Source organism: Abrus precatorius, unplaced genomic scaffold, assembly GCF_003935025.1.
Source record: "Abrus precatorius isolate BTA unplaced genomic scaffold, Abrus_2018 Scaffold10, whole genome shotgun sequence".
Classification (NCBI taxonomy): Eukaryota; Viridiplantae; Streptophyta; class Magnoliopsida; order Fabales; family Fabaceae; genus Abrus; species Abrus precatorius.
Window position 1 is genome coordinate 32,262,931 of NW_020874292.1, and position 20,606 is coordinate 32,283,536.

Genomic DNA, 20,606 nt, shown 5'->3' on the forward strand with positions numbered 1-20,606 from the left:
TATTAAATTTCATAAATTTTCTTTAAATTACTATTTTGATTAACAGAGAAGGTTATGTTAATTAAACACTAAAGGATCCATTTGTTAGCTCCATTAGCCATAACAAGCCAAAAATTCTACTACGTACTGACAAATAGAGGACAGGAATAAGAAAAGGTACATACATATTAAATTAAACCATAATCATACAGTTAGAAGGTTCTTTATAAGGGTCAATATTATTCATCTCATAGCATTAGGAATCATATGTTATATAATACATTGGTGACAATTGGGCTTCCCCTTATTTCATACTTGCACAGACAAGGATTAAATTATGTTCAACCAGATCTGGGTAGTCCAATGAACAATTCAGTCTCCACATCTGAACTTGGGCTGCTTTCTGCATAGGGTTGATTTTCTCTTTGATCCCATGTTGCTGGCTGTGGCGGGATACCATACTGCATGCCAATTTCAGTTACTATTTGTTAGGTTTTCAGCCTAATTCAAGTGTTTTTTAAACTCTTACAAAAAAAATATTTGTTACTAATGCACTTTTTCATATACTTCTTTCAATAAGGTTCTTATTCTTGGATGAAATTCATGTAGGTCTCAATAAATGATGTGGATCACTCTTTACATAATAAATTTCCTTATTATTTAGAGAAACTTACATGAATTTAACTCAACAACGAAAATTGTGATGAAAAGAAAGTGACAGTATGTTGCTAGCATTCTCAAAATCTAAAATGAAGTGTTCAATAAACATCTGCAAAATAAATTCTAGACAGTGGTAACAAGTGTAATTTCACCTGTTCAGAGAGCTTGGCATTTTCAGCAAGTAGGGTTTTTTCCTGAATTGTATTCAAAACACAGTAGTTAGCATCTCTTTAATGTAATCCTAGCTGAGATTTTTTTTTTCTTTTCAACGTTTTGAATGGAAAAAGGAACCTTCAATTTCTTTACTAAAAAAATAAACTGAGGCATCTTTCTGTGGATCCTGTATCATGAACTCAGAATGCAAAAGTAAATCCAAACACAAACTCAAGTAAGGAACGATGCTGATCACACAACAATTTCAGATATTTATTAGTCACAGCTCTGTAGGGTCTTCATCTAAATTTGACTCAAACAGTTCAAATTAAATCAATTTTATTGAGAAACAGACACCTATGCACTTTGTCCCCAGTCGAAATTTGACGTACAAGCAAGTAGCATTAATTTTCTAAGTTTGTTTTTCTCCTCTTTTTTGCAGTTTCATTTTTTTTGTTAAATGTAAGGTCCACAGACCTAATATGGAAGGGTTTAGAAAAGGTAGAGTATACAAATTTGACTCTTCTAAGTGGTACATTATTCACTACTGAAAGTAAAATGAAGAATTATTACCATTAAGTGAAAATCAACTGTTGAAATCATGGTTAAATATATATACATATATAAAATATTATGCAGTAGCGTAAATCTTAAAACTAATTTTTCAATTATAAATTATAACTCCTTACTTTAGGGGTGCTAAACTAAATGTGCACTATATGAGACTCATTGGACCACATCAACCTGGAATCAAATAATGTGCTCTTACAACAGTCAAATTTCAAAAGATTGATTGTGAATTCCAGTTTCATATCATGTTGGCATTTTACAAAATCAAATGCAAGATGAACTTCACAAATTCAAGTTCAACACCTCAACTATGTACGGACAGCTTACCTTTTCCTTTAGTTGCTCAATTTGATCCTTGTAAACCTGATTCTGAATAATAAAAATATTGGGTTCAATATTAATCAAATTAAAAATATTGAGTAAAAAATTCTATACGTTTGTTAAGCTAACCTTTCTTGCACGAACACTGCTTACACTCCTTTCCAACTGTTCTTCTATCTGTTGCAGTTCTTCTAAGGAGCATGATCCTAAACCCTCTCCCAAGAGTTTCCTGAGGGATGAATAGTAACATGCAGTATATTCTTTTTGTTGTGAGTGAAATCTAACATTGTACAAACAATTTATGAAGATGGATATGAATTCAAGATGTTGAACCGTTTTGAAGCTTCAAGAAGCTCAATCTTCTTCATCAAGTTTGCTGTTTCTTGCTTCAAATGCTGTCATATATTAAGGAATTTCATTCAGTCTTCAGGATTCCAAGTTGAATGAGTGTCTATGATAAGAGAATACAGTAAGCAAGTAGAGATCAATGGAATGCCAATTAACCAATTCTCACTCATGTTCATATCTCTAACATGTATAAGCTGGAAATGTTTAAGGCATTAGGAGGCTTTTAGAATATAGAATTTTCAGGATTTATAAATAGTTCTACGAAAACCTTTTATAATTAATCAACGTGCTAATTTAGTTCTCAGCACATGCTTAGTAGTTTGGCATTCTCAACATCTTTTCTTGTTAGGTATGGTAAAAATTTTAAATGTTGAGAAGCTATAGGTTGTATATTAAAGATTTTGAACAGTGGAAGTATTACAATCATAAAGGTTTTGTTTGACGAGTATGAAAAACGAAATTAGGAGGATAACAAAAATTACAGAAAAAGAGCAATGAGAATAAAGTTCAATTTAAGCCAACTCATATTAAAAATAGCCAACTTAAACGAGGAATTTTCCATCCTCATCTGTCTGAACACTCCAATAAAACTAAGGAGGTCGAGTTATTTAAAAAATGTGTTTCCTAACGTGTACATATGGATATATGTGGTAAGAAGATAAAAGCATATTTTTTTATTAAAAAAATTATTGTATAAAAATATAATATTTTATTTTATTTTATTTTATTTTATTTTATAATAATTTAAAAAAACATTTAATATAAACTATTTAATATTTTTCCAGTACGTCCTCCTACGTATTAAAAAAACCAATTCAAAAAAATAAGGTGAAACAGCAATGATTGACAAGGATCAGAACTGTGGAGCTCGTAAAGAGAATTAATAAATGATAAAGAAGTTGTGAAATGAATTTAGAAGGTCAAATTCAATCAGGAGGATTTCTGTAAATTTTGTTGATTTTTTTATCAGCCAAATAAACTAATAATCATAGAGGGTATAAGGGTACTACCACCCTTATGCATATACCTAGAGCACTATATAGATTTTAGACATTGCTTAAAGTTCATAGATCAGTCAAAGAAAGAAAGAAAAAAAACATTTAGTTTGGTTCTTAATCAAAACCATGATCCAAACTTAATTGAATAAACTATTAAATTATTTCTTCAGATTTTAAGATTATAGGCGCTGAGTAAATTAGTTCTTAAATTTTTTTAATACACAAGTTAATTTTTAACTTTATCAAACGTACGTTGAACACTTCAATTTAATTACTAATTTCTATTATAATGGTATTAATTTTTACTGTTAAATGACATCTGCAATGCCAAAATAAAGTTATTTCACACTGAAACTAATCTAATTTCTACCATCTCCAAGGTTTCCTCTCCACTCCACCCATAATATTTCTAGACGTCATTGTTACTAAACTTACTACGACAACCTTAGCTATTTGTCACCGTTATCTTTTTTTTCCTTCTTTCGTGTTTTTCCGTAAGTCTTATTTGTTGATAAACCTATGGTAAGGTGATGTCATGGTACATGGAGCTTAGTTCACTAGAGAAAGAAAAGAGGCTATAATGGAATAGACTCCACCTTTGTCGAAGGCTGCTTCTTTGTTATCGTATTGGATGCCAATGTTGACGGCAATAGGATGGGGTCGCTAGTGGCGGCAAGGGTGGCTAGAGGGGGTGGTACGTAAGTGACATTGGTAAAGAGGTTGGCTGCTATGAAGACTATTAACATTCCAACTAAGAGTTTGTCACCAGCTAAACAACAACAACAAGTAGTTTCATTTGGCAGAGGAAGAAGAATGTGAAACAACATTATTTTGGTCAACAGAAGTTAATACACAAAAACTATTGAAGTAAAGTATTTAACATATAACAAAATTGAAAACTAATGGATCCATTTAAATGTAAAAATTAATTTATCACTTGAGCCCTAATCCAACTGTTACCGGGGCAGTAGAGAAACTGTTTGCAGAAACAATGAAAAACTCCACAAAGAGAAGATATGGAGAAGTCAATAAGTGACTACGGTTTTTAAGTCATTTTCTTGACATTAATTAGGTGCATCATGGTGATAACGGAGAGTTCATTTATTAAAGAAAAATAGGGAGAAGACCTGAAAAAAAAAAACACCGTAATAAATCATTAATTAACTTTTTTTTTTAAATTAGAGCATTTTAAAATTATCAATGCATTGATCTTATGATTTTTAATAAAAAATTATTATATAAGTTAAAAATTCTTATCATGTGTTCTTAGACAGACAATAAAAAAACTGCAAAAGAAGCATTTGGATTCAAGTCTTGGCAACACTCTTGTTGGAATTAGTACAATCCAAATCAAGTCTCATAATGATATTATACAGACTTTGACTAAACTTTATTATGTTTCTAACTTCAAATATAACTTAATATCCCTTGACATTCTTGAATGAAACTAACCACATTGGTAGCTTGTATATCTTGCAAGATTCTATTGTGACAGGTTTAACAACTATATCTTATTCATTGTTTGATTAAGACGTCACTAAATTATGGCACATGTGCTTATGTCATGTGAGTGAAAAAAGACATGCATCCCCTAAGTAAGTAAGGTTATCTTGGTAAACATGACATTAGTAAGTTGAAATATTTCATTTTTGGAAAGTATAAAAGAACCAATTTCTCTATGGCAACTCATCGTACAAAAGATATTCTTGATTATATTTACTCTGATCTTTGAAATCCTTCAAAAGTTTCCTCTCATGGAGGACGTTACTACATGATAACTATTATTAATGATTTTTCTCGTAAGGTTTAGGTTTACTTTCTAAAGTATAAAAATGAGACATTTTTCAATTTTAAAAACTGAAAAACTCTTGTTAAAGTCCAAACATGAAAAAAGGCTTAAAAACTTAAAATAGATAATGACTTAGAATTTTGTAAAAGTAACTTCAATGCGTTCTGTATAGAGCATGGTATTTTTAAACAAAAAACCATTCCATGTAAACTGCAACAAAATGGTGTTACTAAACGTATAATCAAGACTCTACTTGAAAGAGTTTGTTGTATGCTCTCAAACATTAGGATATGGCATCAACGTTAATTTGGATTGAGGTAGAATCTATTACTTGTTATTTAGTCAATCATTCTCTACACACGTTACTTAATTTCAAAGTTAAAGAAGAAATTTAGTTAATCCTGTTGATTATGCCAATTTGAGAATTTTTGGAAGTTCTATATGCACATGTCAATGATGGTAAATTAGCTCTGAGAGTTGTTAAATACATAGTTCTTGGTTATACATCTAAGTCTAAATGATATCATTTATGTTATTTTGATCCTAAGTCACAAAAATTAATCTTTAGTAGAAATGTGACTTTTAATGAAATGCATTATTCACTTCTAGATAACAATCTTCCATTACTTCTTCTACTAGTACAGGTAATTTGCAATGTACTAGGGACAAGGTAGTGTTAGATTTGAAGTATGGAGTTCCTAATATTGATGTTTTATATACTTTTATTAATGAGTCTAGCATTGATATTCGTAGTGATAATTATGGTGAAATTGTCAATTCTCTTATTCAACCGCAAGAAGAATATACTATTGTCCAAGATAGATTAAGAAGACAAATTAAGAGACCAACTAGATATATTGATAATAATTAAACTGCTTATGCATTATGGTGTTGATCCAAGCAACTATACTAAAGCTATTTCTTGTGCTGGTTCTTCAAAATGACTAGTAGTTGTGAATGAAAAAATTGAGAGTTTTCATAAGAACAGTACTTGGTTTTTTGACAGAGCTTCTTAAAGGCAATAAGCCATTGAGATGTAAATAGGTCTATAAAAGAAAAGAAGGCATGCATGAGGTTAAAGATCTTAGATGCAAAGTACAATTAGTTATGAAAGGCTTTAGCCAAAAGGAAAATAATAGCTTTAATGAGATTTTCTTATGTGTTATTCGTCATACCTCTTTCTGCTTTTTGCTTTCTTTTATTACTTTATTTTACTTGAAATTAGAACAACTTAATGTTAAGATAATTTTTATACATATAGAGTTTGAAGAAGAAATCTATATGAAGTAGCCCAAGGAATTTGTTGTTCCTGGTAAGGAGCATTTAGTTTGTTGATTAAATAAATATTTATACTCTCTTGAACAAGTTTCTCGACAATGGTAAAAGAAATTTGATTCCTTTATGATTAGACAAGGTTATTCTCGAAGTCAATTTGATTATTGTGTCTATTTCAAAAAAATTTTAAATAAATCTTTTATATACTTATTATTTTATGTTGATTGCATTATGTGACAAGTCATTATTGATCGAGAAGTTGAAAACTTAACTTAGTAATGAGTTTGATATGAAGAAATTAGGCGTATCTAAGAAAATCCTTGATATGGAGATTCATAGAGATTACCAAGTAAAAAAATTATTCCTATCACAAAAGAAATGTATTAAAAGAGTACTTGAAAATTTTAATATGAGAAACTGTAAAGAAAAGTTCAAGTTAACTTCAGATCTTTGCCCACAAAAAGATAAAGAGAAGGAGCAATGGAGCATATGTCACACATTCCTTATACTAGTGCAATTGGTAGCCTTTTGAATGCAATGATGTGCATTAGACCTGATTTATCATATGTTATTAGCATGTTTAGTCAACATATGCATAATCCTAACAAGGTTCATTGGAATATAGTCAAATAGATTTTTTGATATTGAAAAGGTACTTCTGATATTAGGTTGGTGTTTGACAGAAGCAAGACTACAACCAATGATGTAGGTTTTGTTAATTCAGACTATGGTGGTGATATTGACTAAAGAAGATCTCTTTCTATTTATATCTATACTCTCTGCAATGGTGCTATTAGTTGGAAAGTGACATTTTAGTCAATTGGCCATTATTTACAAAAGAAGCATAATATATTGTCGCAAAAGAGTGTGTAAAAGAGGCTCTTTGATTTCGATGTTTGGTTAATGAACTTGATCTAGCATAAGATTCTTGTGTTTTGCGATTGATGGTCAGGGTATTGTGATAGTATAAGATTTGATCAAGAATAATCGTTATCATGATAAGACCAAACACATTGATGTAAAATATCACTTTATCCAAGATATTGTTAGTGTTGAAAAGTTGTAGTGAAAAAGATACACACATACAAGAATCTAACATATATTCTTACCAATGTTATCAATGACAAATGGCAGCTCATGGCAGAAACCAAAAAAAACTGCCATAAAGTTTTGGCAGTTGCCATGGCGGGTGATGTCGGATATATGATAAATATAATAAAATATATAAAAAATATTATAGGTCACAAAAATTTAATATAAATGCTCAAGCAATTCTGAAGATTGCATCATCATCATTCCTAATAACAGTGAAAAAGAGAAAAATACTGCAGCATAGATGTCATATTTAACAAAAAATGCTAAACAGAGCTTGAATAGCAAAATAAATCTTGAACAAAAAAGCAAGAATAATCAGTAAATAGTAAAATAAAGCTCAAATAGAAAAGCAAAATAGATGCCAAAAAAGCTGATTTCTCCAATGAACAGAAAAGCAGAGGAAACGCCAAAAAAACTGATTTTTCCAGTGAGATGGAGTGAGTGAGTCAGTGAGAATGGGAGAAAGTTATAATTAAGGTTTCAACTTTTCATGCAAAGAGGAAATATATATTTTATCAAAGGTAAATGACCTTTCTACCTTTAAAATAATCAAAACAGTGTGTTTTAAAAAAATAGAAAAATGTTTCTTCCTTTCCTCATAACAGAAACCCAAACAGCCCAGCAGAACAGAAGAGAAAGAGATCTCAGTAGAGCAAGAGAGATCAACAGATCGTAAAAAGAGAGATCAGCAAAAAGAAGAGAGAGAGTGAGATCGTGGGGAGGAGAGGAAAAAAACTTAACTTTAATGTTAGGTTGTCTGGACCAGGTCGGGTTGTTGGCCCAAACTTGCAAATAACAACCCTTTTTTTTTTTTCAAAAAATATCATATTTCTGTCATTTTTGCCATAGCCACCATTATACATCGCCACGAAAATCTGTTACGCCACACCATTCCTATAACGGGATCTCTCAAAACTACCATGCCATTCTACCATGGCACCGTCATAACCATTTTTTAATAACATTGATTCTTATTGAAGCTCTTCCAAATGTCAAGTTTCAATATTGGTCAAATTCTACAATGTTTAAAGACATGGTGATAAACATCTAATTGAATTCTAGTCAAAATAGAAATTGTTAAGTGGATAACTGAAATTTCACCTTATTTTCTACCATTAGTTTAATGGTATTAATTTTAGTTTCTTATTAACATTTAATTAATTTATTTGTTTTAATCTATTTATATATTACATAAATAGAAATTAATTATTAATTTTTTTATTATCAATTTATTGTCCATCTTTATTTCTTTTTTTTTATATTTTATTATTATAAGAAAATTTTTGTATTCTTTTCTTAATAAAATTATATTACTATTATTTCATTTTTTTTCTCATAATTCTTCAATTAATTTTGATGTTGTTCTTCCGCATAACACATATTCCTTAACAGAATCTTAGTTTCAAATCAAAGTTTTACTTTAATCGAATTGAAATTAATACATTATGTGTGTTTACCTTTATATTTACTCAGTCACCAATTTTTTGTCCTAGTAACCCATTTTTCACTAATCGACAAGCTTTTTATTTGGAATCAAAAGCAATTATAAAGCTAGTTAAATAATCAATCACGGAAATGAACAATAGTTATTTAGTTCGGACTTGAGTCTTGAAAGGAACAATAAGAAGAACATGCATTTTGTTTTCTTCCCAAAAATGAAAACTTGGATAACAAAACACCATTATAAGGAAAGAAAAAGCATAAATAGGCATTTTCATTTGCTGGTGTGTGATCATAGTTAGAGTATCTAGAGGTTTGTTATAATATCGTGATTATATTTAGGATATTCTAACAGCATTTAAATAATTAGATGATGAATAGGAAGGCTATCCAATGAAACTAGGAGAGAAAAAACGGATGTTTTTGGGTAAGGAAAAAAATAGGAGGTATAAATATAATAACCTGCATATTTTGTTCATCTGATCTGTGTATTGTTTGAGCACTCCTGTTATGCCTGCGGTAGCGTTCAATTGTCTCCTGCATGCTGTTTCATGAAACACATTACTAATTTACTACAGTCAGCTGATCCATCATAATATTCAACTGTTAATAACTAAAATATATATATATATATATTAATTATAAAAATGTTACATTATTTTAAAAAATTTGTATAAGAAACAAAAAATAAATATGAAAGTCTTTAACGATAAAAAAAAAAAAGTAGTTATTTTATGATTAGAAGTATAAATAGAAAACCAATAAAAAAACATTTTCTAAGACTAACAGAACCTAGATTTTTTTTTTTCAAATTATTGAGTGTTGTTTGACATTTTCACCCCATGATATTCAGCCTCTCCCTAGCCAAAAACCTAGCCCATTATCAACAAAATGGTTGAAGTATCCCATAGAGATCTTTCTTATAACAAGCCAATCCTTGATACATGAAATTAAGCCCTAGACTTTTCATATTCATTATGTGTCCTCATCCCGCCTAATAGGCCACAAGTTGCATCAATTCATTTTAATTAATTTCACTCTATTAGACAAGTTTTTGATGATTTTATTAGCTGGTGTATCAAGAGCTCTACATAAGAAGGTCGATAAACAATATGTAAAAGCTCAAATAGGACTCTTTCGTGTACCTCTGATGTTATATTATTATCCAATAATACTTTTCAGTTTTCTTTATTGCCTCCTTTTACTAGAATTTAACCTTCCCAACAGAGGCTAATTCAAGAAATTGGAGACACATCAGCCGGTTGTTCACGCACTTTGAGAGATTAATTTAAGTCATCTAATTTAAGCTAAATTAGTAGATTCATTCTTTAATTCTAGGTTTTGTTTTAGTTTACTCATCTAACCTTTTTTCATTGCAATCTCTTGACTTAAAAAATGTTTTAAATAAGTTTTTTTTTTTTCATAAAAAATGTTAATTTCATTAAAAATTACTATTTATTTTTATTTTCTTTATGAACTCAAGAAAAACATGATATATTTAAGTAAATTTTTTGATCGTCTCATTTTTTATTTATTTTTTCTTCATTCTCTTACTTCTTATTCACATCGAGACCTATCTATAAATAATTTGTATAGTAAAATTTTGGTAGCACACCTATTTCTTAGTTTGGGATCTTTATTTCTCTTCTCAATCTCCTTTTTTGGCTTGTGATTTTAGGGTCAATAACCCAATCAAATAAGTCCTTCCTCTACCTTATGTATTTTTCATCTTTTTTGTACTCTAGATCCTCTTACTTAGATAACAACTTCTTCATATATGGAAAGCACATTTGAGACATACCCACCTAAAGAGTATTGTCTAAAATTCATTGCTAAATGATGAACCTAAACTATCTATATCAGTGTAGTAAATATTGAGGTAAGATCACTTAGAATGAAGAATGTTGGCCACCAACTTGCATTTGCATTATTAATATCTAGTTCATGTAAGTCCTAACCAAATTCTTAAAGCAAACCATAAAAGAGAAGCAAGAAAGAAAAAAAAAATATTCAAAAAATTCGCTGGAACATATATTCTGTGTTTTCACCGAAGTTCAAAAGTGGAATATAAACATTAATTTTTTAATAGACTTAACACTTTTGTATATTAAAGGATTAAAATAAAAATAAATAAAAGAAGTTAAATAACCAAATCGAAACAAAACTAAGAATTAAGGAATCAATTAATTAATTTAGTCTATAATTTATTATTATTTTTTCAGACAACTACGGGAGTTTTAAAATTTGAATTCAAACCAATATATATATATATATATATATATATATATATATATATATAAAAAGTAATAATACAACAATAACAAATTTTTATTTTACTAGATGAGATTAATTATATAAATTGTGTGACGTTATTAAATTTGATCAAAAATTAATTCTCAAAAATATTATATATTATGAGATCCTTTTTAATAATGTCACTTCAGTTTTTTTTTTCACCCTCTACATTTTTTTATTAGGCTAAATCCAATACAATCAACATTTTTCATTTCATGCTTTTGGTAACTTTCTTACACAAGCTCAAACCACCTTAATCAACTTTTATAATCTCTCTCTCTATAGACGTTATTTCAATCTCTCATCAAATACAATTTTTTTTCTATCTTTTCTTGTATGACTTTACATTTATTTTAACACTTTTATTTATACTACTTTTTTACTTTTTTTTTTCATGTAATCCTTCTAAAATTTAACATTAATCCAACTAGATAGGATAGTGAGTCATACTGCAATTCAATAATTTTTTTTAAGGTTAATAAATACTTTGTTGTTACAAATAACTCTTTTAATATAATTTTTTTTATCAACCACACAATTAATATATGAAAAGTAGTAACAATAAAAGAAAAATTTTGGGTGAATTGGGACTTGTGTGTAAGCCAAGAAGTGAGGGAAGCTTTGTAAAGAAACCTTGAATAGTTTAATGTGTTGGCAAGAAAAATGAACATCGAGAATACATAGGAGAAGGAAATTTCATGGTATTGTGTATTGAATGTTAGATGCAAGGGGAATCGTAGTAATAAGTGCTTTGCTCATGTGGGGGGAATTTTAAGGATGCATCCTCATGGTGAAAGGATATATGTAAAATTGGTGTTTTTAAGAAGACTTCAAATCGGTTCTATGCTGGCACAAAGAAAAAGTTCAGATACAGAAGTTTAACAAAATTTTGAGAGGATGTATAAATTGGAGGAGTAAGTTTAAGGGATCTCTTTTGTAGGTGTACAATATATGAGTCTAAAAGTTATTTGGTTGCTGACATTGGAGGGTGGATTGATGATAAGTGGATGTAATTGTTTAAATGAAGAAGAAAACTATTAATCCAGGAGGAGTGTTAGAGCTACAGAATATGCTTTCTTGCGTGCATATAATTAAAAATAAGGTGAATGAACGAGTTTGGTCCCTTGACTCCTCCAAGTTTGGATACATTAATTGTTTGAAAAATCAGTTTGGACCTCAATGTTTTTCCGTCTTATGTAAAGCTAGTCAATAAAGGTTTATAGACATGTTTAGCTCTCTCAAAGCCACCTTTTAGGAGACTTTTGCTAGAAAAGCTTTACTAGGTATAACTCCAACTAGGATAAATCTGCTCATTAGAGGTATTTTATCATCTAACGATATCTTGTGCTATGTTCTCTGCATTAATTTATGAGGAAGAAACTGTTCAAAACTCCTTTCCTCATTTCTACGTGTTATAAAATTTGGCAAAAGTGTTAAATGGTTAAGTTAATAATTAGCTTTACCTAAGGAACGGAAAGTACACTTGCTAGTGCATAATGGTTTGGCTAAAAAGAAGCATAGGAAAATTTGAAACTCAATTTGTATGTGTTATATGGATTATGGAGTTTGTAATTATCCAGGCATAATTTTCTCTTCAATGTTGTGTTGACCTGGAACACATCATGGCTCTAATCCAAGCTAAATCCTTGTAGATTAGGGAAGGTTATGATCAAAAGTTTGTATCCTCGTATGAGGGAGTAAAAGATCATGATATATCTATGTTTAAATTTTTCCCTAAAATATGTCTTTTGTTCTGGGGTGTAATGCAGTGTCGGGATTATTTTTATCCTAGTTAATGGGAGCCCCATTAGAAAAGTTCAACTTTCAAGTTAAAAGTTCTCAAGCAATGCAATATTACATTGGAGATTTAAGTCCTCTGAAGTTAGGAGAAGTGTGAAGAAAAAAAATAGCATATACCACTAATTTGAACTTAGGCATTTATAATATCAAAATAACTTGTAAATCAAAAGTAAATAAAAAGTTTACTTTCCCACTTTACAACTTTTTTTTTTTTACATTAGAAGAGTCAAATCTCTTATTTACAATATGATTATAATACAGGATAAATTGATAAGGGAAATGAGAAGAATGCGTGGGTGTTCAAATCAACTTTAAGAAGCTTTGGATTAATTCCTGACCTAAAGAGGAACTACTAAAAAAGCAAGATCATTGGGATTAACATGGTGATCACTTCATTCAAACAAATTTTTTAAGGGAGAAAACTTATGTATAGTTTTTTAAGGTGTTTTGGTACTATTTTTTAATTTAGTTTTATCTTGATAATTTGTGATAATATTAAATTCTAACCTCTGTGTGTTCTTACACTGTTGAATAAAAAAACTCACATCCTTATAAAAATGTGATTCAAATTAATTTATGAATGCACCTTAATTATATTTAATGACTTAATATTATTTTCATTAAAATTAAGGTAAAATCTCCTAGACCCCTTATAGTTAAGAGGATTTGGTATTCTTTTTTATACATAAAACATAAAATAATCTTTACTGTTAATTTTATATTAATGAATAGTAGGGTTAATAATTTAATTAAAAAAGACGTTAATATCCTCTAATTTATCAGATATTAGAGAAATTATAACCATTAATCTAAAAAAGTAGAGAATATCTTTTCAAGTTTGGATAGTGTAACAAGCACTTAAAATTAATTCTATCTAACTTTAAACTAAACTAGCACTATATTTTTTATTTTTCTTTTTTAATGCTCAAAAAGGTGATTTAAACTTTAATCTGAATTCGAAGATCTTTTGGTGGAAAGGAGGTGAAGAGAGAAGAAGAATTACTTAGGTAAAATGGGGAAGATATCTGCGAATTGAAAAATGAGGGTGGTGTCTTGGCATAAGAAAACCATAAATTGCTCATGTTATGTTTGTTAGGGAAGTAAAGATGAAGAATCATTTCAAATCAAATGCTGTTAGGAATAGAATTCTAAAGATGTGCGCCCAATGTTTCTTAGTTTGATTTAAATGCATTTGGTCTTTTAACATTGAGTAAGTTATTCGTTTTTTCATTCTAATTAAGAGTCTTCACAGCACATGACTTTTCACAAGTAAGTTCTCTTTGCCACTTTAGTTTTGGTCATCTCCATTTTGATTTTCAAGTGGCTCATCCCCTAAATTGTAAAAAGCTTTTTTTACAATATAGGGGTTTAGTGAAAGGAAGACAAATTAATAGAATTTAACTCTTAAAGTGAAAAAGGTAAGTAAAATGAGTAAATTAGAGTCAATCCACCTATAAAAACTCCTATGATTCACCTTTATGGTCTATTCAGACACACAATAGGATTGGAGCAGGAGAGTTTGATCTATTATGAATAATGGATTTGATTAATTAAAATTAGATTGTGATCGTGATAGTTGCAATTTTCTAATCAGGGTTTAGGCCCCTTGAATGTGGAATCAAACTTAGGAGAAAAAGGGGAAATGGCATGGATCATTATATGGTTCACTGCTATTTGAACTTTATGGTTACATAGAACTATTGTTTTGAATTGGTAAAAATAGAGCATGGTCTTGGATTAAAGCTAATGTGTATGGTTTCTCTCATTCTTTTATAGAATCGGCAAAAGAAAATATGATTTGCTTGAAATCTTTGAAGCTTTAGCTTTGTATTTTGTTGGTGGTTTACTCTAGGCATGCTTATAATTTTTTTGGTTGCTTTTAAGAGTTTGGTATCCTTTTATTTATTTATCCGTGTATACTAAATGTAAATTTTCATTTTTAATCAAGGATGATTTATAAAAATTATCTTAAATGAGAGTATTTTTACAAGTTATCCTCTCCTCACGCTATATGATTTATCTTGCATTTAATATTAATTTTTTTTTAACGCAATCTTATTTTAATTTTTTTTTTCACGATTTATATTGTAGTTTTAAAAATTTTATCTCTTTAATATAGTCTTATTTATAATAAATTATTTCTTATTAATAATAAATATTTTATTCTTTTTAGATTTATTAAGTTTTAAAAAGGTTATATACTCACTAGTTTCCTTTGCTGATAAAAAAAATGGTTCATGAATATATCAATCAATGTTCTTAGAACTATAAACTGACAGTTTTTGAAGTGCAAAAGCTGGTTGTATTATGTATCGGTCAGAGTATTCCTTATACTCAATTTTTATAACAGTCTAGTCAAATCAAACTGAGGTGAGTAGTTACAAAGCCCTAGCTCGTCATCAACCACAGTTGAAGTACTTAGCTAATATCACAAGCCAAACCTTGATATAGGCTCATGATCAGTAATTTCACGTTCATATTATTTGCCCTAATCAATAATTTTGCAGCAAAGCTCAGATTAATTCAGTTTAATATCAGTTACCAGTAACATTTAAGGTTTTATTATCTGAAGTTTTCTTCCCTCCATGCGGCACAAAGCAAATGTTACAATCAAGCAGCCAACCAATAATCAATATGCTGCATGCTATAATTTTGATCTACTTCCTACCTTCCTAACACTATATAAAAAAAAAAAAATTCTCTTTTGATAATATTATATTAAAAGAGAGAGACTACTAAGAACTTGTTTAATGCAAAGTTTGTTTGGTAAACTCGATAAGCATATAAAATATAATACTTTTTTATATTTATTTAGTTAACACGACATGATAAGTATATTCTAAGAGATTATCATATTTTTCTATTTAGTATACATTTTATTTTATGAAAAAATTTGTGTTAGAAATAAATAAAATAGAATAGTAAAATATATTTAATTTATTATCTTAGCATACATAAAATTTAAAATAAAATAATAATTTATCACCCTCATATCTTATATTTTTATTCGTCTTGCATGTCCTATCCTTTCCTATCCTCCTACGTCTACCAAACAAACACACAATGGTATTCAATGGAATTCCATTAAAACATCAAATGAGACAAATACTTGCCATACAATTTAACTATTGCATCCAATAAAATTTATTCAATATACATGGAGGGAGAGGCTTCCAAAAGTGATCATACTATTCATTTACACAACCAATTCTTCTGAACTAAATTTAAAAATATCATTTTTATATGCAAGATAATTCTTTTCACATCCACTCTTCCAACATTAAACCTTTCACAGTCAATTCAATTAAAAAAAATGGGAAACATACACTAGGTTACATACAAATTAAAGTGCAAACTATTAGTTAGTAGTGCAAGGCGAGCAGAGTTGAGCAAATATGACCAAATGTGAAAGTATATGAGTTGTTAACTTCACTAATGAGGAACAAGAATTTCACTTGAGTAAAAGTATAATAAAGTATATGCATTATAGGTTTAACAAAAATTAAGATGAGAATCATGCATAGAAAGTTAAAATTAGATATGAAACTATATCACAAATTTTAGTTTTAGGTACCTAAGATCAATTATACAGAATGGTGAAAAATTAATGAAAATGTTACTCACATAATATAAGTTGGGTGGTTAAAGCGAAGAGAGTTATATGTAATTGTAAAGTACTTATTAAGCTGAAAAAAAAATTATTGTACCATAATACAACCAGTTATCCTATATTCTACGTGATAGTGAATGTTAGGCCTTAAAAAAACAAGAAAAAGTGAGAGTGACAAGAATGAGAATACTAATATGAATGAGTGAATACACAATAAAGAACAAGATACAAAATGACAGTATACAAAAGAATATTGCATAACTCTTAATCAAGTAAAGATGAGTCGAGTAAAACTCAAAAATATTTCAGACAAAGTTATCAAAAGATACCTTTTGATTAACTAAATTTTTTAAAATTTAATTTTTTACTGACCTTGGCATTGTATAATCTATACAGACGACCTCACCTAATGAAATAAATCTTGGTTGATATAATACTAAGAAGTAAGAATTATTCTCATTTCAGCTAGAGGAGGACGAAAAAGAAGTTAGTTCACCAACACAGTGAGTCAACAAGAGCAAACTGCAGAAGGAAGAGCTACATATACCACATGAGGTGTTACTACATTCTAGCCCTTTACCCGTAGAAGTTTGATTTATCTTTTCTTTTATGGGAATGATGCAGAAAAAAAAAATTCAAGTAGATACTCAGATTCAAAATATTGATCACTTCAAGCGAAAAATTAAAACCAAAGATAGGACAGAAGGTTGTTTTTTCTTTTTCTTTTTTTTGTCAGCAACAAGAAAGAATATTATTAGAAATTGAGGACAGGAGATAAACTAACTCATATGTACAAAAAAGATTATAAGTATATATAATCCATATTTGAAATTTTACTATAAAACTTAACAAAGCTTCTAATAAATTGCAGGTTCACTGAAAACACTTCAACTTAAAAGCAAAATAGTATCATATCATGCCTCAAGTGTTAAATCAATGGTCGAGATGATCCTACAAGCATACAAATAGTTCATTTAAGTCTTAACTATATATATTTGACCAGTTCATGTCATTTTTCTTATGAGTTTAAGTACTCAATATTTGCAATGTACCTTATATGCAACTCAACAAGTATGAGAGAATGGAAAAGGAAAGACATGTACAGGTGAATATGATTTTCAAATTATGTTCTGAAAGTAATTGTTAAAGCTAAACTACTCCCACATCACCCATTTAGTCACTAATGACTACAACTTGGTTATTAAATAATCAGTTTAGACTTAATTAAATAAGATTATATTTCTAAGTTAATTCCAAAATTAGGTCAGACATTTTAATTTAAGATTTTAAAATCTTTTTATTAATTTTGAAAAAATGACATTCAATTTAATTTTTTAATACAAAATTATAAAAAATAAAGTAGAAGAAGATTAAAATGAATATATTTTTACAAAATTAAAAATTACCAGAAGATATTTTAAGATATCAATGATTAAAATATCAAATTAAACAAGTATCAATTTAAGAGTTTCCTCAATTAAATAACAATTGCAGTTTCACCCTGATCTAGATGTGCTTATAATAATAATAATAATTACAAGAATAATATACCAACAGCCTCGTGAGGAGGTTAATGTGCATCTAGTTGTTTTGAAAACTGTGGTGATATCACTGCACAATATTTCATGGAACTTCACAAGCTCCTCGCTAAATGAAGTTTTATTTTCCTTTTCTTTTGGCTAAGTATATCACTTGAACAAAGTTCACTCACTTCGTTGAGTGATATTAGAAGTCTGAGTCCTGACCTCTTTTCTTCAAACAAAAAATAATATTAAATTATTAATTGCTAGAGGCATATAATCATAGTTATGCAGTGCATGTCAATCTACAGAATCCTTTCTCTCTCTATTGCGCCTCTCTCATCAACATTGGAAGTCAGTGTTTTCGTACATATGATACAGTGCTGTATAGCCTGCATGTGATGGCTCTTTATCCCTTATTTAAGGAAACTAGTACAGCTCCTTTAAAATATTTCCTCTTTGATTCAATTACAAAGAGAAAACTGAGCCTCACAGAAGAAACAATAATGATGTTTGGATGTTTGATAATAATATTTGCTAAATGCACCAGGAAATGTGATGAAAAGGAAAGAAAGAAATAGGGAGTAGTGTAAGATGAATATAGAAAATGGGGTAATAAAATAATCAGCTACGTAGAAGAAAGCTTGAAAACTTCACACAGACACTAGCCTATCCCACCCACAAAATGCAAGTTTTATTAAGTTTTAAAGAAACGACACTCAAATCCAAAAGCCAACTATAAGCATGGTTAAAGAGAGATAGAATTGACTCCAATGCAGATGCAAAACACCGTTTAATGTCACCAAAAATGTTCCAAGAGTTTTCCAAATCACATAAACTCTTGGATGTAAAATTAAAATATATCTGAAAATAAGTTAAAAAACTTATAAACATAAATTTAAAGCATAGATTACAACTAAGTACTGTTAAATAAATGTAAATCTATAATAATTTATACGTGAATCTAAAAACCCTCTCAATGTGTTTGCCTAGTAAACTGAATTTCTCAGCACCTCGAAGCCCCCAAAAAAGGAGACAAGGATAAAGCGTCAACTAGAACTCCTTAGCTGCTCTCAATACCCCACCGTACTTCTGAGGTTATCAAAAGAAAGAAAAAAAGCATAACATTAATTAAACTACTTAGCTCCTATCTTATCCACCATTGTACTTCGGTGATTATGATGAAGGTCTTAACTATATCCTTGAGTCTCTACATGGTGTAAAACTACATACATATGTCTACTTGAAATTTACTAGCTAAAAAGTTTAAGGAAACCCTCGCATGAAGATGGATAATGCTTTATTTAGCATTATGCAGATGCAAATCACACAAAGTAACAGAAAAAGAAAACTGTTATGAGGATCCATTTATAAATCAACATACCTGGAGCTTGCAAATTCATAAAGCTTGCCTCTTGGAGAAAAAATGATAAGAGCAACCTCAGCATCACAAAGAACAGAAAGTTCAAAAGCCTTCTTCAGCAACCCATTACGCCTCTTTGAGAAAGTGACTTGCCTGCTTGTGGCGTTCTCTATGCGCCTCATCTGAGTCTTTCCTCTCACCATCTCTAAGCGTTTCTGAAGTGAATCAGCATACACAAAGGGAGAATTAAAAACACAACAAAATATGAACAATACTTTAAAAAACGCTTTTTCCCCCATTAAACTGAAACTAGTTCACTACAAAGGAGTTCTAACCAAGTAGAATGAACCACAAACTATGCTTCCTTGTATGAGTAGCCAATATAGGAGGTTTCCACCAAACTTGTGCCTTCCAAGCAAGACTAGAAGACCCAGAAAAAGCTATGAACGCACAGAAGATTCCAACACCTAAGAATCACATATTGTTAAGGCTAAAGGGAAACTGAAGCATATATCTAAGAAAAAAGCAAAAAGAGAAACAAACACACAGGGCTCAGATATGCAGATTTTTAAGGAAACAAACCCAACTGTCAAAGGAGCAGCAAATGTATGTGACTTCCCAAAAAAGGATCTCAACCCCAATAAACAGATATCCTAAGATGGGGTTTTTTTATTAATAAAAAAAAAACTAATATCTGATTGATTGATTCTTACCAACTAAAAAAAGAAACTTGAAATCGTCGTAGATTTCTCAAAAAGCCAAGAGAAGGGTTGTCAAAGGGAATCAGATTTGCACCAAATTAGCAAAATCCCAGAAATCTTTTGACCAATGAAGAGAGAATAAAGGAGTTGTGCACAGAAAAGGGAAGAAATTAAAAGTGTTGAGTTGAGAATGGAAAAAGGAAGCACCCAAAAGAGAGGTAGCAATAACTGCAGAGAAACTCAGAAAAAGTGGAAGCAAGGAAGCATATAGACTCATCAGACCAAGCTTTCCTTATTCATCCACCTATCCCCCATTGGTTCCCCGAGCCCCACCATATTAAGAAACAAGGCGTTTTAATGTAATAGAAAATTGAAACCTCATCCTTTTCTTGATTTGGTAAAAAACCAAGTCTATGCCCCAAAAAAGAAACGTTTTAGTTAAAAGGGGAAGGGAAATATTAAAAATGAAATGATGCTCCAAAATGAGCCAACAATAATAATAATGAAAAATAAGGGTAGAAGGACAATTAGAACAATAAAATAATAATGTTTATAATTTTTTGTCACTGTGCTTTAGGATTTAGGAAAGAAAATTTTGAAGACTTGGAAAGAGCGAGAATGTGTGGGGTTGCATTTGCAGGTGAACATGAAGTGTGGGGCATAACAGATAGTTAAAAACAACAAAAATA

The 20,606-nt window shown here is 29.6% G+C and overlaps 1 protein-coding gene across 11 annotated transcripts; it reads right to left on the reverse strand.

The window, feature by feature from the left end:
• Nucleotides 1-140: 140 nt before the first annotated feature.
• On the reverse strand, nucleotides 141-20,394 carry LOC113853171 (MADS-box protein SOC1-like). Of its 11 annotated transcripts, none has more exons than XM_027483665.1 (10): nucleotides 20,125-20,273; nucleotides 19,552-19,683; nucleotides 19,238-19,431; nucleotides 9,091-9,172; nucleotides 2,017-2,078; nucleotides 1,813-1,912; nucleotides 1,690-1,731; nucleotides 931-979; nucleotides 792-833; nucleotides 150-440 (listed from the first exon to the last, which is right to left on the reverse strand). In XM_027483665.1, exons 3-9 carry the CDS (start codon nucleotides 19,417-19,419, stop codon nucleotides 814-816), a joined length of 537 nt encoding a protein of 178 aa, XP_027339466.1. In that variant the 5' UTR covers nucleotides 19,420-19,431; nucleotides 19,552-19,683; nucleotides 20,125-20,273; the 3' UTR covers nucleotides 150-440; nucleotides 792-813. The 11 variants fall into 11 exon arrangements, with proteins under 11 accessions (XP_027339470.1, XP_027339460.1, XP_027339469.1 ...); XM_027483664.1 differs by having other exon boundaries at nucleotides 162-440; nucleotides 2,017-2,081; nucleotides 19,552-19,656; nucleotides 19,930-20,284; XM_027483669.1 differs by lacking the exon at nucleotides 931-979 and having other exon boundaries at nucleotides 141-440; nucleotides 19,930-20,394.
• Nucleotides 20,395-20,606: the final 212 nt, after the last annotated feature.

What these genes read in the sequence shown, in the direction of transcription:
- LOC113853171 (XM_027483667.1), bottom strand. Translation starts at nt 19,419, where the DNA reads ATGGTGAGAGGAAAGACTCAGATGAGGCGCATAGAGAACGCCACAAGC. An exon ending in CTTCTTGAAGCTTCAAAACG is followed by an intron (nt 1,913 to 2,016) that starts GTTCAACATCTT and finishes TTCATCCCTCAG; the next exon opens with GAAACTCTTGGGAGAGGGTT. An exon ending in GCAGTGTTCGTGCAAGAAAG is followed by an intron (nt 1,732 to 1,812) that starts GTTAGCTTAACA and finishes TTTATTATTCAG; the next exon opens with AATCAGGTTTACAAGGATCA.